General features: G+C 45.1%; 1 protein-coding gene across 1 annotated transcript in view; it reads left to right on the top strand.

Annotated features, from left to right (window-relative positions):
• ERICH1 (glutamate rich 1) overlaps positions 1-26381 on the top strand; it is a 73675-nt gene that overhangs the window by 7420 nt on the left and 39874 nt on the right. The window contains exons 2-3 of the mRNA XM_082215639.1: positions 4253-4411; positions 19765-19899. Of these exons, the coding sequence (XP_082071765.1) occupies positions 4253-4411; positions 19765-19899 (294 nt within the window). The remainder of the gene's footprint in view (positions 1-4252; positions 4412-19764; positions 19900-26381) is intronic.

Raw genomic sequence — 26381 nt, 5'->3', positions numbered from 1 at the left:
AAGTGTAAGAACTTTATTAATGCTAGGAAAACCTTTACTTTGGAGATTGGATGTTGACACAACTTGGTTTTTTTGAGATCTAGAGTTTTTGAGGTCTAGAGTCTTGCATAGCCTGTTGCCCTGTTGATGTGTCCTTCCTTCTTCCTTACAATATTGTTGCTTCTTACCAGGGGCCTCCCCCCCACCCCATTGTAGACTCTGCCTTAGAGAACTTGCATTTCCATCCTTGTAAAAACAAAACCCAAGCCTGCTGTTTCGTGTGCGTTGTTCCTTGCCCAAATGTCTCCCTTTCTTTCCCCTTGCAAAATGCTTGTTGCCCTCACCAGGGCACCACTGTTGTTCATACATCGGGTACGTTGTGCGTTGGCGAGGCATTGTTGCCAGGGAAAGGCCTTGAACCTTTGCCTAGGGAGGCGTTGGCACTATATGCAGGCTTCCTCCTTTCCATTGCCTATGGAGTTGGCGGACTGTGAATAGAACGGCAAGCCTTGTCTCTGTGTCTTGACCTGGCATAAGAGTGGCTTTCTGTGGGTTGCTGCTGCTACTTGGGGTTCAAACTTCTCTGTGTGAGGGGAGCCCTGCAGTTTCTGGCTTTATAAGTTTGGCTGCCTCCTTATCCAACTGGGACCTTGCTTGCGTGTTGCTTGGGTGAATGGTAGGGTGATGTCATTGCAGTGTTCCTGCTGTCAGCTGCGTGCTGATTAGCACATTTGGTGTATGGTTTGTATGGGTTATTAGCATAAGACATAGAAATGATGGTGTAGTTGCCAGGGGTGCAGTAACTTGTGGTGTGACTTGTTTTCACAGCTATTGTTTTGCATTCTAGATTGCTGCTGAGAGTCCATAGGATTGCAACTAAAAGTACATTCAGATGCGGGGAATGCTGCATTAGTTTTCCTGTTTATAATGCTAGTTCCTCTGTTTCCCCAGTTTCTAAGGTCCCTTTTATATACTGCATTACCAGCTGCATTAGGGAACTGCAGATTTTTCATCGGCACCCCACCATGTCATGCTAAATTGCATCCGCATCACTCCTAGATGTGCTGTGACACAACAGCAGGCATGTCATCCCCGTTGTTGTTGTTGTTGTTGTTGTTGTTGTTTTACTAATGAACAATTCCATTTCCCCCATGATTCACTCATGAAAACAGAACTTTACTGCTCTAAATTTCATCATGGGAGTGACTTGGGAAGTGCGGGGGGGGGTGATCAATGAAAACCAAGGGAAAATTACAGCATAAAACTCCTGTGAATTTGTGGGTTAATGGATTTTTACTGGAAGCATATAGCACACAAATGAGTGCTAAACTTCCATTAGATTCCACAAGATTTCCAAAAGTGGATTTTTTACCTTGTATGCTGTAATGTTATTGTTTTAGATAAATTGTTTAAATTGTTATTAAGGAAATGATTATTTTTCTCTTTCCAATAAAGTTCAGCAGAAAACGTTATCAATGCTGTCTTAATCCGGCCTACATTACACTGATGTTGGCCATGACGCAGGCTGCAAGAGTAGCCTTCAGGTGGTTCAATGTAAAAAGTCCAGAATTCCTCAGCAGTTTTTAATTTCCATAGTACAATACTTCTGCTGTCCTTCCAAAGAAAATGGGCGCGTTCTCTCTCATTTGCCCATCTTGCTTTTAATATGGAGAAGTCTCTGCCCCATTTATTTTTATTTTACAAAATTCCAATTTGAGAAAGGTTGCAGTGGCATTCATCAGGATATCAGTTCAGAGAATGCAAGCTGACTTGAGTTTCCAATTGAAATGTAATCTTCTCTCCTTTCAACCCTGCGTGTCCCAGGGTAGGTGTAACTATGTGTTCAGAATGGCCAAGTCTGCTTTCATTGTTGGCATTTTGCTCCTTTCCATGCTTGCAAATGCATACCCAGAGTGTATGCATTTCTAGCTCCTCCTGGCAGTGTGCTGAAGAATAATACACCGCTGAAAAGCAGGCTGTGGGGGTTCCTTGCTTCTCATAAGCTGACATCTGATTCTGAAGCTGCCCCTTTGGGGTGTGAGCGGAGATAGCTTTTCCATGGTCATTAAAAGCCCATTTATTTCTTTGCCGTCTGATTTGACTAATGCAATGAACATTCGCAAGCTATCAAGTGGTTTGATACTCGGGTCACAACTCTGCACAAGCAGTCGTAAGTGTATGCATTGGTGAAAATGGGTTTCCTTGACTCTGCAAGAGTGCCCATGAAACACAAGCACAACTGATCCCATGAAAACGGTTCTAATAGGGAATCTTCAAATGAAGTAATTTTCATTTCCACCTTGTGCTTCCCTGCTGCAGCCTCCAGACATGAGATAGTATGCCATCTTCATAGCATGTAAGAGAAGTAACTGAAGATCAGTTGTCAACAGGGTGGATAAAAATCAATGATAAAAAAATGGATGTTTAAAAATTTTAATTGGATTTTTTTTAAATTTAAATTGGATTTTTAAAAATAAAATGCTTTTGGAGGAAAAATCTTTCTAAAGATAGTTTTCCATTTAAGTTACATTATAGTCCAAAGGCTATCAATCAGGAAATAAGGATTTGTTTTAAGTTTTTCATGTGTGCTAAACTCAGTCTGGGTTCTTTTTTTTAAAAAAAAAATATTGTTTAACCACACCAGTTAACAAACATGGATACATATGCTATAATGTTATTGCTTTAGTTAAACAAATTGTTTAAATTGTTATTAAGGAAATGATTATTTTTCTCCTTCCAATAAAGTACAGTACAAAAGTTGTCCAAATATAATTTGTTAATCCTCACAATAATTTCATAATGATCGGTCTATGTATATCTAATAGTATAACCAAATCAGTAATTTTTGATATAACTGTAAAAAAACTACTTTGAAAATTTATTATTCCAAAAATGAAACTTTCATCTGGTTGTAAATATTAAGATTATACCAGCAAGAATGAGTCTTTCTGTAAAAAAAAGAAAAGATTTAAATCAAGTCTTACTGACTAGTGATTTAAATTGTTATTTAAATTGTTTTGATTTAAATCAAATCCACCCTGGTTGTCAACAATGATTTTGCATACATTTTACGTAAACGTAGATGTGCCACTTTTTCACCTTGCTATTAGATCGCAAAGGAGTTTGGAAGGTAAACACTGCTTTTCCTGTAACCACCGAAACTAATTTCTTTCAATGTTTCCCCTTTCTAACAACATAAATTGGATCTTCTTTACATTGTTTCTTGTAAGTGTAAAATTGTTATGCTTTGATAGTTGTTGAGAACCAAGACTCTAGTGAATATGCACTGGACAGATTTAGACTCTGATTCTGTTATGTTGCCTCCTACCTTTTTATTAAACATTGGATTTCAGCTGGGATGAACTTCAAGCTGCAAATGATCATACGCTGACATTTAATCAAACCAAAATGACCCACAAAGGCATATCAAATAGGATTTAGCACAAATAGGATTTAGTACTAAGTGCGCAGGAATTTTGCACGAACATCTCTACTTTAATAATAATAAATTTATTATTTATCCCCCACCCATCTTGCTGGGTTTCCCCAGCCACTCTGGGCAGCTTCCAACAAAATATTAAAATACAATAACCTGCATTTAGGTTGAAACAAAAACTGAGTTGTAGTGACTTTTAAAAAAATAAATCCTGAAGGACACCTGGAACTTTGTGAGCAACACGTATGTAGACTCCAATCATGGGGTGAGATAAGTGCTACCATGGTTGGAGGTAGTTGCTCAGTGGCTTTCTATTTCCATACTTCAGGGCTGTTTTTTTTAATAAAATAAAGTAAGGTAAAGTCCAGCCGAAATCAATGAAGCACTTTAAATGAGCAGAGCACTAACTATTTATTGAGCACTGTAAAGGTCATCCCTAAATTTTCTCCCTAGCCAGAGCTTCTTGAATAGAGAGTGGAAAGAAGCAAGCAGATGTGGCTTCATTCTTCACTTAGTCTGCAATTTAATGCACTTATGTAATTGCTTCTTGTGAAAATGGAAAAGCAGGGGTCTAATTTTCTCCATATGCGTTCTGCACTTCCTACGATCATGTCATATTGTTTGGGAACAGATTCCAGTGATAGCTTCGGCTGGAGCATCGGGCAGCTGCGCTCCAATTTCACCTCAAAGCGTAACCTCAATTTTTGCCATGCTAGCTCCCCACCCCCATTATTAATTTTTATTGGAGTTTGTGACATGGTTGTAGTGCAAGACGTTCAGGCCTTCTATCTGAAATACCAACTGTAATGGATAAACTGTATTTCTTATTTCTTTTAGTTTTCAGAAAGAAGGTATTGGAGAGGCTTTTTCCTACTCCTGTTCCATCTGGTGTGGTTTCTTCAAGTGCAGAGAGCGGCACTGCTCCCAGAAGTCCAGTTTCGGAGCAAGGAGGTCCTGAGAGTACCACAAGTTTGCAGCGGCACTCCAGTGTACCAGGTATAATATAGCTTGCAGATCGGGAGAACCTGTGAACTTAACATTGGGAAATCTGTTGGACAACTGTCCAACAGGGAGGTGTTGCACAAAGTGAAATAAAATGATGTGTATTGTACTTAGTTGCATAACAACAACAACATATTATTTATTTATTTATTTATTTATTTATTTATACCCTGCCCATCTGGTTGGGTTTCCCCAGCCACTCAGGGCAGTTTCCAACAAAATATTAAGAATACTATAAAACATCAAACATTAGCAACTTCCCTAAACAGGGCTGCCTTCAGATGTTTTCTAAAGCTCAGGTAGTTTCTTATTTCCTTGACATCTGATGGGAGGGCGTTCCACAGGGCGGGTGCCACTACCGAGAAGGCCCTCTGCATCCTTGCAATAAAGAGACGCCGCTACAAAGGCCATTTCTTTTCAGAGGAGTTACAAGGAAAGCGTTAACAGGTACATACACTGTTCAGAAAGATTGAAGTGTATTGGCCTGGGTTAAAGTAACCTGGCATGTTAGCGGAAGCTAGCACAATGGGTTTTTCCCCGCCTCCCACTGCAACCCACCCCCTTCCCAAATCTGCTCCGGAGGGCCAGGAGAACCCCCCAGAACAGTTTGTGGTAGAGAGGAGAGGGAAGAGCCTTTCATCTGGCCAGGTGAAATGTTTGTGCTGTTGGGAAGGATCAGAAGAGAACCAGTGTGGCATAATGGTTGGAGTGTTAGACTAGGACTTGGGAGAGCAGGATTAGAATCCCCACTTGGCCGTGAAGCTCATTGGGTGTCCTTGGACCAGTCACCATCTCTTAGCCTAATCTACCTCATAGGGTTGTTTTGGGGATGAAATGGGTAGGAGGAGAACCACATACACCACCTTGAGATGGAAGATAAAAGGTGGTATATAAAGGTAAAGGGACCCCTGACCATTAGGTCCAGTCGTGACCGACTCTGGGGTTGTGGCGCTCATCTCGCTTTATTGGTTGAGGGAGCCGGCGTACAGCTTCCAGGTCATGTCGCCAGCATGCCTAAGCCGCTTCTGGCGAACCAGAGCAGCGCACGGAAACGCCGTTTACCTTCCCACCGGAGCGGTACCTATTTATCTACTTGCACTTTGACGTGCTTTCAAACTGCTAGGTGGGCAGGAGCAGGGACCGAGCAACGGGAGCTAACCCTGTCGCGGGGATTCGAACTGCCGACCTTCTAATCGGCATGTCCTAGGCTCTGTGGTTTAACCCACAGCGCCACCCGCGTCCCTGGTATATAAAGGTAATATAAAAAAATAAAATTGAATTCCTCCCTAAGTCTTAAAAGTTCACCCACAATCTGCCTAATTGCAAAACAAATGTCACCTTTGATGACTTGTCACAGTCTCAAAGTGCTGGTAAAGAGCCACTCAGGAATTGCTCTCTCTAGAATTCAGCTAAGAAAAACTGGCACATGAATGTTGATTTCACATCCAGGTTGGCCATTCTCCGAGCACAGCTGCTTCTTGGAGTATAGGCTACACTCCATGGTATGGCCCATGAACTGCTGGAAGCATTGTGTCAACTTTGTTTGATGTTTCAAGGTTTTCAGGTCGTAACCCTTGGGTGTTAACCATAGTTCAGTGTTCTAGGAATAATCTCACAGATGATCAAACTGATTGTGGACTGTTGTCCCAAAGCTTGGTTTGTTTGCCATATGCTCTTTCCTTCTGCCTTGTTAGCATGATAAGCATCTTGTTAGTTAGATTAGCCTCAACCAGAGCCAGGGCCTTCTCAACACTGGCTCCGGCCTGGTGGAACGCTCTGTCTCATGAGACCAGGGCCCTGCGGGATCTGATTTCTTTCCGCAGGGCCTGTAAGACAGAGTTGTTCCACCTGGCCTTTGGCTTAGAATCAGTTTGATTCCCTCCACCTCTTCCTTTTTCCTTTTTCCTCCTGTGAAGAGGCTGCATCCTAATGTTTTAATGTTGTATTTTAATCTTGTTTTTTAAATAGTATTTTAATCAACTTGTTTTTATTATTGGTTGTTAGCTGCCCTGAGCCCGGTCTTGGCTGGGGAGGGCAGGGTATAAATAAAATTTGTTGTTGTTGTTGTTATCTGAGGTGGGGTCATACAGACCATGTTTAAGCACGGCTATTGGGTTCAGACATAATGCCAAAACATAATTTAAAAAGCCACTACTAGTAATCCAACAGCAAATGAAGGGTTTACATCATGGTTGCTGCTAGAAAATAAACCATAGTTGGCCTGCTAGGCTGAGATCAGGCATTACTCCAAACCAGACTCTAGCTAAACACAACATAGCTTAATATTACATGTGAGCTAAGCCAATGTGGTAGTCATTGGTACAACCATTTGAACTCATTAACACAAGCCATTCAAATGTGTATTTTAAATACAGTGATATTTTATATACCGTATTTTTCGCCCCATAAGACGCACTTTTTCCCCTCCAAAAATGAAGGGGAAATGTGTGTCCTATGGGGCGAATGCAGGCTTTCACTGAAGCCTGGAGAGTGAGAGGGGTCGGTGCGCACCGACCCCTCTCGCTCTCCAGGCTTCAGGAAGCTCTGCGCAACCCTCGGGAGACCGGCTCCGAAGGTTGCGCAGAGCTGCCTGCAGTCCCGGGACCAGTGCAGCTCTGCCCGGCCACCGAGAGCCGGGGGAGAAGCTCCGCCCCGCTCCCGGTGGCCGGGCAGAGCTGCCTGCGGTCCTGGGACGAGCGCAGCTCTGCCCGGCCACCGGGAGCCGGGGGAGAAGCTCCGCCCTGCTCCCGGTGGCCGTGCAGAGCTGCCTGCGGTCCTGGGACCAGCGCAGCTCTGCGCCGCCATCCCGAGTGGGGCGCTAAATCCCGCCCCGCTCTGGATGGCGGCACAGAGCTGCCTGACGTCCCGGGACTGCAGGCAGGTCTACGCCGCCATCCCGAGCGGGGCGCTAAGTCCCGCCCCACTCTGGATGGCGGCACAGAGCTGCCTGCCGTCCCGGGACTGCAGGCAGGTCTACGCCGCCATCCCGAGCGGGACGCTAAGTCCCGCCCCCTCGGGATGGCGGCGCAGAGCTGCCTGCCCTCCCGGGACTGGTGCACTTCTCCCCATCGCCAGCCCCACAAGCTCGGGGGACAGCGGGGAGGCAGAACGTGCCTTCCCACTGTTCCCCGACCTGGTTCTTCCAGCCCCGCACCTGGGGGGAAAAATTTTTTTTTCTTTATTTTCCCCCCAAAAAAACTAGGTGCGTCTTATGGGCCGGAGCGTCTTATGGGGTGCAAAATACGGTATACATACTTTCTGTTCAATAACCCTTCCCAAGGAGATGAAACCACAGAATTCATGTGCTTACTGAGCATCTCCAATATCTAAGAATGTAGTTTTTAATAAAGAGAGAACATACTTCCTATTCTCTCTAATTGCATTCTTGGTGAACTCTTTATGAAACAGAATACCGTTTAGTGGCTTTTTACTTAACACTTTATTAGAGTTGTACATCAAGTAAACTGAACGTAGACACCCCTGAGTTCAATGGGTTGCACCACATTTAACCCCTTGACTCATCCAGTGCAGAGTTAAATTTCCGATTAACTTCGTTTCAGCTAAATTTTTAGCTTTAATGTGGACTCGTGATCCATGTTAATGTTGCAGTAGCTTAGCATGAATTCTGTTCATATTTCCAAAAGCTCATGGCAGAAGATGCACATTTGGATAGGAGGATGCTGGTTTTGACTGAAAAGGTCCTAGCAACATCCTCTTAGAAGCTTGGGAAAGAGGGTACTTTAAAGCACTTAAAAATAAATAAATAAATAAGCCCATGCAAAGCAAGACATGCAAACCCCCAAATTAACAATCTCAGAAAATTAGAATATTAAATGAAATCAGCAAAACAAGGACTGCAAATAGATTCTCTATGGGGTTCAGGTCAGGCGAGTTTGCCGGCCAACCAGTCAGCATCCCCATAAAACTCGTCTGCGGAAGGAAATATGAAGTGCTCCAAAATCTCCTGGTAGACGGCTGCGTTGACCCTGGACTTAATGAAGCACCAGCTGATGACATGGCTCCCCAAATCTCTTTTCTGATGAGAGCAGCTTTTGCATCCCATTTGGAAACCAAGGACCCAGAGTCTGGAGGAAGAATGGGGAGGCACACAATGCCTGATGCTTGAAGTCCAGTGTGAAGTTTCCACAGTCTGTGTTGATTTGGGTAGCCATGTCATCAGCTGCTGTTGGTCCTCTGTGCTTTATGGGGATGCTGACTTCATTTTCCAGCAGGACTTTGGCACCTGCCCACACTGCCAAAAGTACCAAAACCTAGTTCAATGCCCATGGGATTACCGTATTTTTCACCCCATAGGGTGCACTTTTCCCCCTCCAAAAATGAAGGGGAAATGTGTGTGCGTCCTATGGGGCGAATGCAGGCATTCGCTGAAGCCTGGAGAGTGAGAGGGGTCGGTGCGCACAACCCCTCTCGCTCTCCAGGCTTCGCGCAGATCTCTGCAAGCCGTGGGAGCCCGTGCCGGGCTCCTGCGGCTTGCGGAGAGTTGCCTGCATGCCGAAGGCTGGACGCGCTGAGCTCAGCGCGCCCAGACTTTGCACGGCTCTCCGCAAGGCGCAGGAGCCCTGTGCTGGGCTCCTGCAGCTTGCGGAGAGTTGCCTGTTCTGGGGGCTGGAGTTGGGGGAAGCTCGGGCTTCCCCTGACCCAGCCCCGCGCCTGGGGGGAAAATAATTTTCCCCCCCTTTATTTCCCCCCCCCAAAAAAAAACCACTAGGTGCGCCTTATGGGACAGTGCGTCCTATAGGGCGAAAAATACAGTACTTTGATTGATTGGCCAGCAAACTCGCCTGACCTGAACCCCATAGAGAATCTATGGGGCATTGCTAAGAAAAAGATGAGAGACATGAGACCAAGCAATGCAGAAGAGCAGAAGGCTGCTATTGGAGCTTCCTGGTCTTCCATAACACCTCAGCAGTGCCACAGGCTGATAGCATCCACGCCATGCTACATTGAGGCAGTAATTGATGCAAAAGGGGCCCAAACCAAGTACTGAATACATATGTGTGCTTCTACTTCTTCAAGGTCCAATATTTCTCTATTTGCATCCTTGTTTTGCTGATTTCATTTAATATTCTAATTTTCTGAGATTGTTAATTTGGGGTTTTCATCAGCTGTACGCCATGATCATCACAATTATAACAAATAAAGGCTTGACATATCTTGCTTTGCATGTCATGAGTCTATCTCATATATTAGTTTCACCTTTTAAGTTGAATTACTGAAATAAATGAACTTTTCCACAATATTCTAATTTTTCGAGTTTCACCTGTACATTTGACAATTGTAGGGAAGAATCCAGTCAGCAAACTAGGGAAGCTTTTGACCCCCCCCCCCATGTCAACTGATTCTCCCCTGCAAATGATATCTGCGCCTTCATTCATGTGGCCACACAAATTCCAATTTCAAAGCACAAGACTATAAACGTATACAAAGACTATACGTAGTGGTAGTGAAGGCGGTACTCTCCTTTTCCTTACAACTTGAGAGTATTTTTCTCGATAAACCTCTAGCAGGAAGAACTGTAATTTTTTATTATTGGATATCCTGTCATTCAAAATTACCAGGAAACAGAAATCTCTTGTTATACAAATAATAAGAAATGGTATATGTCTCGCAAGAGTGGCATATTTATTGCTGGAACCAATAACCCAATGCCGCAATAAATCTTGATTTTAGCATGACCTTTCTGATTCAATGTAGGCGCATCTTCCTAAGTTACATGTCAGGGGATGGTTAGCTGCTTGTGCTTAAAATGGTGCCCCTTCAGAGTTTGTGCGACCCCACAAACCTCTGTGTGTGACAGAGCTCCTCAGACATGTCTGCTCTAGTCACTAGTAGAGTCTGACAGTGGCTGTCTGCGGAAGCGCTTCCAGCAAAGAAGTTCCTTAACGGAAACGCGTCTCCTGGACTCACGACGTGGCAGCTTCCGGCGCAGCATGGGTCTCCCTGCAGCTGCTTCTGACACCTCCCCGCTATTTTCGCTCGAAGTGTCTCTCACCCCTTTCTCTCCCCTGCTGCTTCCTGCCTGGTCTGCTGCGTCTCTCTCAGCATTACTGAGATCCTCCTCCAGAGACCCGGCGCTCCCCCTGCTGGTCCCTGCTTTGGCTGTTGACTCTCTCCCAGTCTCTGGGAGCCTTGCCACTTCCCTTTCCTCCGATGTCAGTTCCCTGACATCCACCTCCCCTCCAGGGCCCCCCTCTCCCCCGCCCCTACTTTGTCCTCTGGGCGGTGAGGAGCTGAAACCCCTAAAAGAATCCTCTTCATCTTCCGACGTCTCGAACAATTCCCTCCATCGGTCTTCGTTCCGACTCGCTGAATCCTCTTCCACCTCGGAGTCAGCGAACCCCTCCAACTCTTCTTCGTCGTCGGTGGTGGCGAAGTATTCCCTCCGGAACCTCGCCACTGGCTGGGGTTTTCTAGGGAATCTCTGATGAAAAGTTTCAATCAACACCTCGTCATCTACCTCCTCTGCCCTGACCCAGGTGTTTTCCGACTCCGGCTCCCCTTCCCACATTACCAAATACTCTACTTGCTCTCCCCTCCACCTGGAATCGAGAATCTCCGCTACATGGTAGCTGTGTTCTTTTTCTTCCATAGCTGGTCCCCTATTGACCCTCCCCTCTCTGTCCCCTATATACGGTGACAGCAATGATCTGTGGAACACTGGGTGCAACTTCATGTGGTTCGGTAACCGGAGTCTGAAAGCCACTGGGTTGACCTGTTGCGTGACTTCGAATGGGCCCAGTCTTTTAGGTCTTAACTTCTTACAACCTCCTTTAAATGGTAACCCTTGGGTGGACAGCCACACCTGGTCCCCCACCCTAATGCTTTCCCCTTCCCTTCTGGTTTTGTCTGCCTGCCTCTTATATTCCTCCTTCGCCCTGTTTAAATTAAGTTGGAGCTGGCGATGGATCGCTTCCATTTCTTCGACAAACTGTTCTGCGGCAGGAACGCTCCAGTTCTCCCCCTCCCCCCCTGGGAAGGCTCGGGGATGACACCCGTGATTGGCCAAAAAAGGGCTCATCCCCGTGGACACGTTCTCTGCATTGTTATAGGCAAATTCTGCCAACGCCAGCTTCTCCACCCAATCATTCTCTCTGTCATTCACATAACACCTCAAATATTGCTGGAGGACACCATTAGCTCTTTCCGCCTGCCCATTGGTTTCTGGATGACGGGCAGTGGAAAAATTCACCTCTACATGCAATAAGCTCATGAGCTTCCTCCAGAACCTGGAAGTAAATTGTTTCCCTCGGTCCGAAACCACCCTCAAGGGGGCACCATGCAACCTAAACACATTTTCCACAAACAATTTAGCGGTTTCTTCTGCTGTGACCGCATGTGAGCAGGCTATAAAGTGGGCCATCTTGGTTAACAGGTCTACCACAACCATAATGGCTGTCTTCCCTTTGGACCTGGGCAGATCAGTCATGAAATCTATTGCCACTGCCTCCCATGGTCTTTCCGGCGTGGGTAGTGGTTCTAATAAACCTGCCGGTGCCCGCCTCTCCCCCTTGGCTCGTTGACATCGGTCACACCCTCTCACATATTCACGCACATCTTCCCTGACCTTGGGCCACCAGAATTCCCTGGTAACCAGCCACATGGTTTTGTGTTGCCCAAAATGCCCTGCTGTGGGGCTATCGTGCAGTTGCTTGAGTACCTTTTCCCTCAATTCCCCTTCAGGTATGTATAACGCTCCCTTGTAGTACAACGCCCCGTTTCTCTCCTCAAAACCCCCGGGTTTGTCTCCCTCCCTCCTGAGACCCCTGAGTTTGTCCTGGGCGTATTCATCCTGCACCGTTCCCTCTACCAGTTCCCTTTGCCCCACCAAAGCCGCCCCACACACCCAGCGGTCCTCGGGAATAACATAGGTCTCTTCGGGTGCACCCTCTCCCTCCAAATATTCAGGTTTGCGTGAGAGAGCGTCCGCCCTAACGTTCTCCGGGCCTGGTACGTAACAAATCTCAAAGTTAAATTTGGAGAACTCCTGGGCCCATCTCAACTGCCTTTGGTTGAGCACTCGCGCAGTTCTCCAATACTCTAGATTCTTATGGTCCGTGCACACTTGCACCTTCTGTTGTGCACCAATTAGTAGATGCCTCCATCTCCGGAAGGCCTCATAAATCGCCAGAAGTTCCCGGTCGTGCACCGTGTAGTTTCTCTCAGATTTGTTCAGCTTTCGCGAAAAGAAGGCACACGGTCGCCACTCTGACCCCTCCTTCCCCGGCTGCAGAAGAAGCACCGCCCCTATGGCTCTGTCCGAAGCGTCTGTTTCGACCCTCAGCTTTTTTTGTAAATCCACATGTAGAAGTTGTTCGTCAGAGGCGAAGGCCCTTTTCAGTTCCTCAAACGCTCGCTCCGCCTCCCCCGTCCAAACAAACTTCTTTTTGCTGCTGAGACAGTCCGTGATGGGCGCCGTCAGGTGGGCGAAGTTTCGGATGAACTTACGATAAAAGTTTCCAAACCCTAGGAACCTCTGCACATCCTTCTTGGTCTTGGGTGTTTTCCATTCCAGCACCGCTTGAACCTTGCCGGGGTCCATGGCCAACCCTTTGTCTGACAAGCGGTACCCCAGGAATTCCACCTCCTTGGTATGAAACTGACATTTTTCCAGTTTCACCCACAGTCTGTTGGCTTGCAGCCTGCTCAACACTTCTCTGACGTCTCTCACATGTTGCTCCTCATTCTCCGAATACACCAACACGTCATCTAAGAAGGCCAATCAATTCTTGTAGAGCAAAGGCCCCAGTACATGGTTCATAAAGGCTTGAAAACACGCTGAGCCTGTTTGTAATCCAAAAGGCATAACGAGGTATTCAAATGCCCCCAAAGGGGTGAACATGGTGGTCTTCCATTCATCCCCTTTCCTTATACGTATCAGGTTGTACGCCCCCCTTAGGTCCAGCTTTGTAAAAATCTTTCCTTTTCGCACCCTGGTCAAAATATCATCAATCCTGGGCATAGGAAAAGCCGCCGGCTCTGTCACTGCATTTAGGGCCCGAAAGTCACATACCAGCCTCGGCTTGTCCGTGTTTTTTTTATCCACAAAAAACACTGGGCTACCCCCCGCTGCCTTGGACTCTCTGATGAAGCCTCTCTTCAGGTTCTTGTCAATGAACGCTCTCAACTCCTGCATCTCCCTGTCTGACATGGCATACAACTTGCCTACAGGAAGCTGTGCTCCAGGGAGTAAATTGATCTGGCAATCAAAGGGCCTATGCGGGGGTAGTTGGTCCGCTTCCTTCTCGCTGAACACGTCGCTGAGATCAGCATACTGTGGTGGCACCTTCCCCTTCTCCATCACTTCCGTCCCTGCTAGGGTGGCTTGGGCCCCTGCTGACCCCTTTTCCCCCCTGCAGTGTTCTAAGCAGTGTGCGGAACCGAAGGAAACCACTCTTTGATGCCAGCCCACCAGCGGATCATGTAGGGCTAGCCAGCTCATTCCCAAAATAATGGGAGCGCCTCCCAAGGTGGCCACATTAAACGCTATCAGTTCTGTGTGCCTTGCCACCCTCATTATCATTGGGACGGTCTGCAAGCTGACGCCTCCTCCCAACAGTTCCCTGCCATCAATCGTGGTCACCTGCAGGGGGTTGCTTAAAGGGATAGTCTGTATCTGGTGTTCAGCAGCAAACTCCTTGCTCATGAAATTGCAGGAGCTGCCTGAGTCCAACAGCGCCTTTATTTTTAGGGGGTGTCCATTTTGCAGCTCTAGCGACACTTCAATCACTAGAGCAGGTCGAGGAGCTTCTGGCACTGGCACTTGGGAAAGGGGCACTTTCACTGCTCTTTGGCCTGGCTGCAGTGCCCTGCTGGCAACCAGGCGTTGGCTTTTACCTGCTCCGTTTCTCCCTGCTCTTCCCCCTCAACAGCTCCCACCATCCCTTGCCATTCCTTCCTCTGGGGGCAGACTCTGGCAAAGTGGCCTGGCTGTTGGCAGAGATAGCATTTCCGGGCTCCCTTTCCCTCCTTCTTCGCCCCCTCACTGGGCTTTGAAACTGCGCGCGCGCGGGCTGTTCCGATTTCCATCGGCTCTGCCGGCGGGAAAGCTGGCTCAGGAATGTCTGGAATGCGTAACTCCTTCCAACGTTCCCCTCTCCCTTCCCGCCTCTCCAAGGCTCTTGCCTCCTGGCGCGCTCCAATGGTCAGCGCAGATTTGGTCAGCTGATCCATAGACCCCGCCCTGGGGCTTCTGGCCAGCTCGTCTTTCACAGCTGAAGAAAGACCTTCTTCAAATAGCATCTGAATGGGTGCCGCCGATAAATCCCACCCCAATCTGTGAATCAGCATGGTAAATTCAGTCCAGTACTCACGGACAGATCTGCTTCCCTGCTTGCAAGCCATTAGCTGTCTGCGTACCAACCCTTCCTCAATATCGCTGGAAAACATGATATCCATTGCACGAAAGAATTTCATAGTGTCCTTTAGGATATCGTTGTGCGTTGCCATCAGGGGTCGAACCCAGTCCCGCGCCCCCTTCTCAAGATGCCCAATTACGAACGCAACTCGCGATTCCTCATCAGGGAACTCATCAAACTGCACATTCAGAGCATATTGCATCTCAGTCCTAAAGGCATGGTAATCCTTGGGGTCCCCCCCAAACTTCTGCACCAATCCTGGTACCTTTCTGGGGAACTGAGTGGTTCTCCCCTTTTTGTCAGCATCCTGAGCCCTTCTCTCCTCGAGCCTCGCCGTCTGCAGCGCAAGTTGGACTTCCAGAGCTTGATACCTTTCTTCCAAGCTTGGACCAGCTCCAACCCCTGCGTCTCCGGTTCCGACTGGGTTGCTCATGATGCTTTCTCCTGCACAGGCAGCGTACAGAGACTGTCAGACTGCTGTCAGGGGATGGTTAGCTGCTTGTGCTTAAAATGGTGCCCCTTCAGAGTTTGTGCGACCCCACAAACCTCTGTGTGTGACAGAGCTCCTCAGACATGTCTGCTCTAGTCACTAGTAGAGTCTGACAGTGGCTGTCTGCGGAAGCGCTTCCAGCAAAGAAGTTCCTTAACGGAAACGCGTCTCCTGGACTCACGACGTGGCAGCTTCCGGCGCAGCATGGGTCTCCCTGCAGCTGCTTCTGACACCTCCCCGCTATTTTCGCTCGAAGTGTCTCTCACCCCTTTCTCTCCCCTGCTGCTTCCTGCCTGGGCTGCTGCGTCTCTCTCAGCATTACTGAGATCCTCCTCCAGAGACCTGGCGCTCCCCCTGCTGGTCCCTGCTTTGGCTGTTGACTCTCTCCCAGTCTCTGGGAGCCTTGCCACTTCCCTTTCCTCCGATGTCAGTTCCCTGACATTACATTTACATGAATTGATTATGTAAGTGCATAAATACCTTTTTCTTTTTCTTTTTACTACTTCAGCACTACTGTTGTCTTAGACCTGGATAATGTTTGCATGCATTTTAGCATGCCTCTAGTAGAAGCGTCCAAAGTTTCCCTGATTCCAAAGACTTGAGTATCAGTGATATATTGGCATACAAGGCAAACCTCCTCTATACATATTCATAAGGAATTTTGGCAGCACAATAATGGAATAAACAACTTTTCAGACTGATTAAAACAATTCGTTTTAGCGGTTAATTACTGTGGTAAGAAAGAGCAACGGACTGTAATTACTACATTGCAGAGCAGACTATGACATTTTAAATACCTTTCAATCAAGAATTTGTTTACTGGTGACTGATTTTATGATAACTATCAATGTGATTGTTGATTATTCATAATGTTCTGAGGCCATTATTATTTTTTCCATCTGGATCCATGAACTGCTCTTTTTAATTCTGTCTCTGTTTGGACATCTTATCTCTTCCCCAATGCCTTCAGAAGGTTTTCTCTAGAAACCCAAAATGACCATTACAGTTGGGCTTTCTCTTCATTTGGCATCTACAATGGGGTGGAATTAATTATTGCCCGCCTCCCCACTTCAAATCTTCAGAAACTAGATAACAACAATACAGTGTTCTAGGCTGTTGTTGTTTTTGTATTCTGAAGATCCATATCAAATTGTTTCTATGAAGGTATGTTTGGCTTGTGGCTTATCCAAAGAAGTTCAGATAAAGTCAGCATGCCCTTACTTACTGGAATAAGGCAATACTAGCAACAGTCTGTGAATGTAAGTGTAGACAGTTGGATAAAACCACATTTCACAAAAACGTACAGGGGAGGGAGGGCTTGCCTGCAATAGCTTCTTTGACAGCCTGTTCAATGCTCTACCTTAAGCTTAACATATAATCATTAGAAGTTTAGAGTTGGAAGATACCTCCGAGGGTCATCTAGCCCAACCTCATGCAGTGCAGGAATCCTGCCCACAGTTGTTGACCTTTTTTGGCAAATTCACACACACACAAATGAAGTTTTTGAGCTACTTTTAAGCCAAGTCACCATTTTAGCGATTTCCGTCCAGAAACTGCTTTCGAATGCAGTATTCCGGATATGTCTGGGAAATTACGGACTTATGGCAACCCTAATAAATGTGCTAGAAACCTTGTCTCTGAAAACAAGTAAATGGCTTTCTCTGATTTCAAAGCAGAAGCTCTTTGGATATCATGAGGGAAGCAAGAGCCACCTTAAGCCTTCATTAATAGTTTAGGAGAGTAATTATTAAATGTGTGCCCATGAGAAACAAGTTAAAAAAAGTGGAATCCTTTGCATGTTTTACTTGGAAGCAAGTCTTTCTGTTCAGGAGGAGTTACTGCCAGCAACCTCTCAGCCTTCTAGAGGCTGCCCACTGTTTCTCCTCATGTTTCATTGCTCTGGCCATTTCTTTTTCTTTCTTTTTCTTTAATTTTTATTTTATTCAGGATTTTCTTGTTTTACAGAAGTGTAGTGCCTCGTTTTTTGTTTTTTTCATGTAACATTTTTACAAATCCATTTCATTTGTTGAGGCATTAGGGGGAGAAGAAAAGGAAAAAGAAAAAAGAAAGGGGGTGGAGAGAGGGAAGATGGATAGGGGTGGGGTCTGGTGGCGGTGTTTCTATTATGTTTAATGTATGTAGAGTTTGAGACCTGTCAGGAGTAAGCATGGACCAATGGTACCAAATAGTATGGGAAACAGCCCTACTAGAAAAATTAACTAATAAACTGAAACTGACACAGGGACAAACAGAAGAAGACACCTTCACCCTGGTATGGCTCCCCTTTATCACATACACAGCCCAACAGGACAGTGACAATAATCCACCAACAGCATACAAATCAATATGGCTAACCTGATCCAAAACACCCACCCACCTCACCCACACACGAAAACAAAGATCACCACAGCCAATCACAAGCAAACAATCACACCCTAGGCCAACCCCAACCTCTCACCACCAAAGGAACACAAGGGAACAACACAAGCAATGCTCTGGCCGTTTCTAACAGGGCAGAACAGGCATCTGGTCAGGTGATTTTTGTCTTGTAGCCTCAGGCCAGAGAGAGGAGGAACCAACACAGAGAGCGTATTGAAATGTAGCAGGCCACAGCTTTATCGGGGATGGCTTCACAGACAGGTTGGCAGGGCAAGGATCCAGCTTCTAACAACCCACCTAGCAAGAGACACAGCGATAATGCCTTCCCTCTGGAAAGGTCCGTCCAGAACAGTGAGCCCTACAGAAACATGGAGAACGGGACCCTTTGAGAGCAGGGGCTGTTTATACATCAACATGTTCTTGTGCAAGAGCTTCAGTAAGGGTATGCCTAGGCTACTGGAAATCTTGCAGATCTCCCCAAAACCTTTTGCAGTTACGTTTTGGAACAAACTTTCTGCAGGGAAGTGAGCCTGCCTTAAAAAACCGCCTCCAGCAGAGTCTAACACCCTTTAACTTTCGCATTTGCTTCTCATTAATTCCAGCGCTTGATTTAACACCTCATTATTAATCAACAGTGATAGGAGAAATTGGATCCAAGACTTGGCAGTTTGAGGGATTTAGCATGAATTTAGGGAAATGAATTTACTTGAATAGTTTCAATTAATTTTGCCTTGATGTCTTGTCTTTTTCAGACTGCATGATTAATCAGTTTGTATATCTTGGGGTGCATTTATTTCTGTTTTCCATTCGCGACCTCTAAAAGAGTTGGGTTTAGACAATGCGAGGCGCAGGGCGGGGCTGGTATTTTGATGCTGTCAGAAACAAATAGGCAGTGGTGATGAGATGAGCACAAGGAATTCAGTCTCCTGAACCCTGTGAAATGTCCTAATTTCTTCTGCTGAACAAAAGAAATTAAGATGTCTCGTCAAGATCTATGGGAGGCCCTGCTTCTTGAAGTGTCCAGTGTGCACAGAAAGCTGACATGACCTCATGAAAGCAATCGTTGTGGGAGCAGGCGTTCCTTCAGCTCTGTTCGGTTTCTCAATAGCTATAGATTTAATGGCACAACTGAATTTTGGTGAGTGTGGCCAAATTCTATTAAAGCTGTCTCATTAAGATGCTTTTCAGAAGTGTACTGTAACTTCTTTGGAGTGGGGTTCCTTATGTTCCTTTCATCCACTCTGCAAGGTGATTTGTGAGAGAATTGCTGTCTTTATTAATGCGCACCATAGATCAGAGCAGCATTTAAGCGTAATTATTTTTTGCAGTAGCATTCCCAGCAGCGTTTATCAAATTTCATGGAAAACCAGAGACACACTGGGCTGCAGATCAGGTGCTGCAGTTGATAAGATGTAGCTTTTGGCTGTATCCGCACTGATGCAGCCTTAGTGACCGTATCCATGTGTTCATGTAGGTCCCCTCCCCCGTTTTCCTTTCTTTTAATTTTTATTCAAGCTTGAAAGAACAGAGAAAAAGCATATACAGAAATAAACATAAAAATTCTAGCATTTTAAAACATTTTTTTAAAAAAACAATACGTAAAGAAGAAGAAAAAGGGAAGATAATTCATCTATCAGCTTAAAAAAACTGATGTAAAATTCTTACTTCATAATAACATCCAACTTTTCTACTTAGCATAAACCAACCTTTTTCACAGTCTTCGAACCCTGTTTATGTAGTTCTGACAAGGTAAGTGGGAAAGTTCATGACAGTTCTGTGAAATTGTTCACATGAAAAAGCACAGCCATAATCAGTTGGTGTACATTTCATTAGTCAGGTACCTCAACATTTCTTAAAGATGATAAACTGATACCATGAGTCGCCCCCACCCTGCCCCCAGGATTCTTTTAACTGGGCACCACTGGCACCACTGGTGAAGCAGATTTGTTTTTATTCACATGGAACAATTTGTCAGTCCACCTGCTTCAGTCTGTGTAGCTTCTTCCTGCGGATGAGGGCAGCCAAACCAATTTTCCCTTATTTTTGTCTCTGCCAGAGCAGTGCAGCCAACTTGAATAAACAGTTTTGTTGTTATCTTCTAGGTGAAAAGCGTGTGAGTCTGCCTCCAAGGAAAATGTACACAGTGAATCCACCCCCCGGAGATTATGTACCAGCTGCTAATAACGAACCCAGCAATGGCAGCTCTGAGAGTGATGACAGCAATGCCAATACTCCAGGTGAGACATTTTTCTTGACCGGTGCCTCCCCCGGTCATTGTTTAAAGCTGACAGTTACAGGTGAATGGTAAATTTATTCCCAAGAGTCCCTTTACCTTGTTTTATGCATTTCTTTGTTGCTCTTTGGCATAAGAAGGTGGCGCTGCCTTAATTCTTCTCCTGTCCTAATGCTTCGGTTGAGTAAATCCCATTATTAATGTTATACCTAGAGTCTTTATTCATGTTAATCGGTGCTCTTTTTCTAGAAAAAGAGGTGCTGGATGACTCACCACGAACACCTCCTTTGTTCTCTTATAATGGCAATGGCGCCCACCTGAAAGGTGCCAGAACTGAGTTCCGGCTGGGGAAAAAGTCCTGATGTCAACTAAGGGGGCAAGGATACCTACCATTGACCTTACTAAACTGTGGATCAGGCTTCAAATATATATTTATATATGGAGGAATGGGGTTTCAGGGTCTCTGAATGGGGAACACTTTGGTATTTCAGATTTCAGCAGTGCCCTATACAAGGCCAAAATTTGGCGTCCCACCCACACCTTGGCTCTGTGGGTTAAACCACAGAGCCTAGGACTTGCTGATCAGAAGGTCGGCAGTTCGAATCCCCGCGATGGGGTGAGCTCCTATTGCTCGGTCCCTGCTCCTGCCAACCTAGCAGTTCGAAAGCACATCAAAGTGCAAGTAGATAAATAGGTACCGCTCCAGCGGGAAGGTAAACGGCGTTTCCGTGCACAGAAGCAGCTTAGTCATGCTGGCCACATGACCCGGAAGCTGTACGCCTGCTCCCTCAGCCAATAAAGCAAGATGAGCGTCACAACCCCAGAGTTGGCCACAACTGGACCTAATGGTCAGGGGTCCCTTTACCTACCTTCCATCCTGCTCAATTCTCTATGTCACATGCGGCAATCTCCATGGCTCCTCCTCTGCTCCAAAGTACTAGAGAGCTTGAATGTGGTATATGATTTAACTCCATAGGTGCCTTCTGCTGAGTCAGGGGAATTGAACCTTAAGGGGATTGAACCTTAGACCTACTACACACAGCACAGATACTTTGGAGTGACATATGCCATATCTTTATCTGAACTATGCTGCTGTCACATAGAAAGGATTTCCTAGTAATACTAAGCAGTTTAAGTTGTGGGCATTTGTATTAAGTGGGCTGATTTAAAGAGCAGCGAAAGGAGAATGCAGTAGCTTATTTCCCACTCCTAGTCAGATCATTTTATGAATTTCTCGGTGCATGAGAAATTCATTAAACAAATAGCTTGCCTGAAAGAACAGCTGGATGCACTTGGAACACCCACTTGTTTTCCATTGAAACCAATGAATTTTATATTTTATATATATATATATATTAAAATGTGCATAGCAGCCACTTCCTCCAATTCAGGAATTGTTTGTGGACGGCAAGTGAATTTGCATGGAGTTCTTCTATCCATAAGAATAGCTTTGTTTATTGAAAGGAAGGGAAACAGCATGAGATCGCATGCATTGGCGAGGCCCGTCAGTTGAAATGAACTGGGGCTGCCAATACTTCAGTACACCAAGCAACAGTGGAGCTGGGGAAATGTAACATGGCATTGGGACTGTCACATGGGGAAGATCGTAAGTGACACACGTATGAGGCAAGTGCATTTTCAGTCCGTAAATCTAAGCTGCATTGGCAAAAGTGTGGCGTCCAAATTTTTTTTGGCGTATTTAAGAATTACAGGTACAGACAAATTTGTCAGTAGCGAAATATGGTAGGATCAGGCTGAGGATGCCACACATTTCTGTATCCCATTATTCCTTTCCCCTGTTACTTGGGAAGGTGTTTTATAGCCTAGGCAGAATGAAAAGTGATTCATGGCAAGCTTGTCTAGCCGGAGACGGAAGAAAAAAAGGACCAATAAAGTATAGCTAGGTGACTGTATTTCAGTATAGATCTTCATTCGTCTGTGCATTTTTTCTATATGCTTCCAAGCTTCCCCACATTATTTAGGATAAATATTGTACTTCTCTGTTTGTCTCTAGCTTTATTAGCCATGCATCCTTGTGAGTGGACAAGGTTATAATTAAGGGTACTTAGAGCTAAAAAGCCTTGGTTTTATTTATTTCTATTTCAGTTTTGGCATGGAGCCTGTGTTTGGTACAGCTTTTAATTTGTAACCTATAGCTGCTCCTCTTTCTGTGGTCTTTCTTTTTCTGCCAAGCTGAAGTCTAGCATCCCAAAACTGTTCTTCTTTGCCCCACTTTTGCCATTGCAAGCTATCCATGATCTGCCCCCTTTTGGCCCTGCATAGTATCCATGATCCAGGTGAGATTTCATGTCAGTGACATGCAGCTGTCATTTATCAGGTTTATTGCTCTTAACTGGGTGGTATATTTCTGACTAGTGTTGTTGCACAGGGTTCTAATTTGCATGGTTGACAGAAGCATGAGGTGTTTACACTTCATTTCCTGTTCCTCTTCTCTATTTCCCATCATCAGTTTGTCCAAAGGCACTCCTCCGTTGCATCGCACATTTTGCAGAATGTCATTTATTACAGCAGGATTACACTGTTTAATCAGTAGAATTAGGGGCACCATGCACAAGATGTTAGGTTGACCTTATTAACAGGTCACTTTTGAACCATTGTTTGAAGCAGACGGTGGTTTAATGTGAACAAGCAGAGTGCTCTTGCACGTTCTTCAAAGTTTCCCGCAGTGTTCCTCCCTTGCTTGCAGACAAAAGAAGCCACAGTCTGGCTTGCTATGTCATCAAGACCTGGGCTCATTTGTTTCTTCCAAACAAGCCACAAGCAGTAACCAAGGTTTTTTCTTGGCTGATCTCCTGGGGGGGGGGACGGACCAAGCCCAGGTCTGGATGACACAACAACTCTTGCTTGCTTAGTCCACTAAGGTAGGAATGCTGCAGGAACTTTTGAGCAGCTTCCTGCTGCTCTCTCACATGAAACCAATGTTCATTAAAAACAATGTTTTATGCTTCAATGTGACCTGCAAACTGGACCACTATGAAGCTGGAATATTTATTTGTGAAAGCTGTCTTTTGCTAAATTTTCAGACACTAAACTGAAAAATTCGGCAATAGCTTCTTAAAAAAGAAACCTTGCAAAGTGCTCAGCTAGACTGCGGGAAATGATCATACCGTTTAAGAAACTTGGAAAAAAAATTGTTTAGTCATGTCTGACTCTTCATGACCCCATGGACCAGAGCACACCAGCCACTCCTGTCTTTCACTGCCTCCCGCAGTTTGGTCAAGCTCATGTTAGTAGCTTCGAGAACACTGTCCAGCCATCTCGTCCTCTGTCGTCCCCTTCTCCTTGTGCCCTCCATCTTTCCCAACATCAGGGTCTTTTCCAGGGAGTCCTCTCTTCTCATGAGGTGACCAAAGTATTGGAGCCTCAGCTTCAGGATCTGTCCTTCCAGTGAGCACTCAGAGCTGATTTCCTTCAGAATGGAGAGGTTTGATCTTCTTGCAGTCCATGGGACTCTCAAGAGTCTCCTCCAGCACCAGAGTTCAAAAGCATCAATTCTTTGGCGATCAGCCTTCTTTATGGTCCAGCTCTCACTTCCATACATCACTACTGGGAAAACCATAGCTTTAACTATACAGACCTTTGTCAGCAAGGTGATGTCCTCTTTTTAAGATGCTGTCTAGGTTTGTCATTGCTTTTCTCCCAAGAAACAGGCGTCTTTTAATTTCGTGACTGATGTCACCATCTGCAGTGATCATGGAGCCCAAGAAAGTAAAATCTCTCACTTCCTCCATTTCTTCCCCTTCTATTTGCCAGGATGTGATGGGACCAGTGGCCATGATGCTAGGGTGTGTTTTTTTTTTGGGGGGGGGGTTGGAAAAAATAGAGGGTTCTAAATGAAATGGATTCAACAAGCATGAAGTTGGAAGAAACCTTGTAAGAACTTTTTCAATGAATTTTTTGCTTTGAAAGCATCCTTCCCCATCCCCCACCCCAAACATTTTGAATAAGTAAGTTGATGGTTTTGACAAGGGCATTAATGTAGTGTTAATTTTGAGCCACAGATAAGCTATCATCCATCAAATGCCGGTACCTAAATCAATAACGTGGTTGCTTCAAGCTGTTTAAACTTGAACTCTGGCTGTTCCCAAAGTATTTTTGTGGTTATCTATTTACTTAAGAACACTTCTGTAGGATAAGCTCCTTAAGGCACACCATCTGGCTTATAAAGGAACAAAGAGTGAAAGCTTTTGACAGGGAAGTAGCATTAATCATGTTTGTTCTTTGTTGTGATGTCACAACACAGCACTTCTTATTAGTAATAATAACATTTTTGAGACTAAGAATTCATGCTGCAAGTTGTAATCTGAAGCTGCATTTGTGCTTAATTGTTAGACTAATATATAATTATCACTAGTGTACGATGGGGGGGGGAAGGCTTTCTTGGATTTTAACCTTGTTTTCCTATTGCAAATATTGGCTTTGCGCTGTCTCTTAATGCTGCTCTTTCACACTCAGAGACAGTAATGTTTCTGAATGCCGGTTGCTGTAAACCACAGGAGGGGAGAGTGTTCTTCTTGGGTCTTGCTTGCAGGTTCCCCATGGATACCTGATTGGCTACTCTGAGAACATGGGCCTTTGGTCAGATCAAGCAGGCTCTTATGTTCTTGTGTCTATCTGATGCCTTCAGTAGCCACATTGATTTGCTAGTTTCTTTCTTCCGCAGGACAAAGGCCTCTGAACCTAAATCCATAACATGCAAAGACAATGGGTGATAGTCCAACCAAGTCATTAGTTGGCCTCCATCTGTCTTGAAAGACAAAGGAGTGCATCTCTGGGGGTGAAGTCACACCTCTGCATTGCAGCCCCAAAGTGACCTCCCTGGGTTGCAAGCCTGGGCAATTTGTATGGAGGTCCTGGACTGCCCAGATGGACTGCCTGCTTGGCCTCGCTGATGTGGTCCAAAGGAAAGCAGAACGATGTTTGGCACCAGCTTGGCTGCAGGAGTTGTACAGGGATACATTGGGTACCTCCCAATAGGTGATGGTGATAATTGGTTGTGTGTTGAAGTGACGCTTACATTCTTAAACTAGTTTTTTTTTAAAAAAAATCAACAAACTTGAATCTCTCTTGCAGAGAGTAGAAAACCTCGGGTATTTGATGCAAGAGTGATGTCCACATGTTGCAATACGAGGGCAAGGCCATGTTGGCTCACATCTTGATATTTCATAACTCTGCATATTTATGCACCAAGATACTTAAATCTAGTTCATGTTCTTAATCCGCATCTAGGTTTGACAATGGTAAAGTCATTGCATATATTTTTCTTTCCTCGCAATTTAAGGGTGTTTCTCCCCTCCCTCCCAGGCAAGGAGGCTGGTATTATTGCCGCAGCCTCCATATTTCTGGAATGTCACCTCTAGCATCATACAAAGTGGACTTCACTTGCAGATTTGCTTCTATTTTCACTTGCGGTATATAGCACTGTCATACCTAAGATCATTTTGGGACAATGCATACAAGCACTGCCAACCCAAACATGGAAGAGCTTGTATGTGTGGTGGTTGGTTGCGTGTATTGTGTTTTCTTTTCAGCACACTAGGGTTTAGCTGAATCATACAAAGTAAGGGGAAATAAAATGCTTCTGAACTTGGAATACCTTTTCATGTACCACAGAGTAACCATGGTAACCACATATCTAGCATCTCTTGTCAATACCTTTGCCTATTAGCTGGGCATGAAAACTTCCACTGTTAAACATCCTTAGATGCCTGGGACTGGTTTTCAGATTTGCTTAGAGTAGACACACTGAAATTAATGCACATGACTTAAGTTAGGTACAGTAGTTTCAGCGTGGGTCTTCTCAGAGTAAAACTCGGTTAGTTTTCAATCGAATACTTCCTGTGCTTCAGAGCAATTCCTGCAGAAATAAGTTTTCGTTCTGTATTTCCAGTAGGATGGTCATGAATGATGATGGTCGCTAGATTATCATAATATATTTATTTGTTGTGCAGGAAGAGGCAGCAACAAATATGCCACTGATACAGACCTTACCTTGATGTTGTTGATAGACCCTGGTTTAAAACTCTCAGAGATAGAGGAGTTTCAGGGATTTTTGCTGCATTTGTAAGAGAACTGACCTAATTCACAACTCCCAGACCAATACATGGATCAGAATGTAATTATCTTTTGTGCTTCTTCAAAAATTTCCGATAAAGTATGTAAAAATAAAATAAAAAATACGATAGAATATACAATTCAATATATATTTTAAATATATTTTTTCATATACTGTATACAAATGCACACAATTGACATATGAATGAACACCTGCAAAAATGAGAAGAGACCAGAAATACTGTTCCATCCCTAATACCTGCACATCCAGCTCTTTGTTTCGTGAGAAGTGTGCCTGGCATTTTTGAGCTACTGTGCTGAAATAGCCTATAAGTGTCCAAGAAGAATCCAACATCAGCTACTTCATCTTGAGGGAGGAGTGGAGAGGAATATTTCTGAGATTCATCCCAC

The sequence above is a fragment of the Podarcis vaucheri genome (genome assembly GCF_965113315.1).
Source record: "Podarcis vaucheri genome assembly, chromosome: 3".
NCBI lineage: Eukaryota > Metazoa > Chordata > Lepidosauria > Squamata > Lacertidae > Podarcis > Podarcis vaucheri.
Note: the sequence above shows the minus strand (reverse complement) of the source record. Positions and strands in the feature narration are given on the sequence as shown.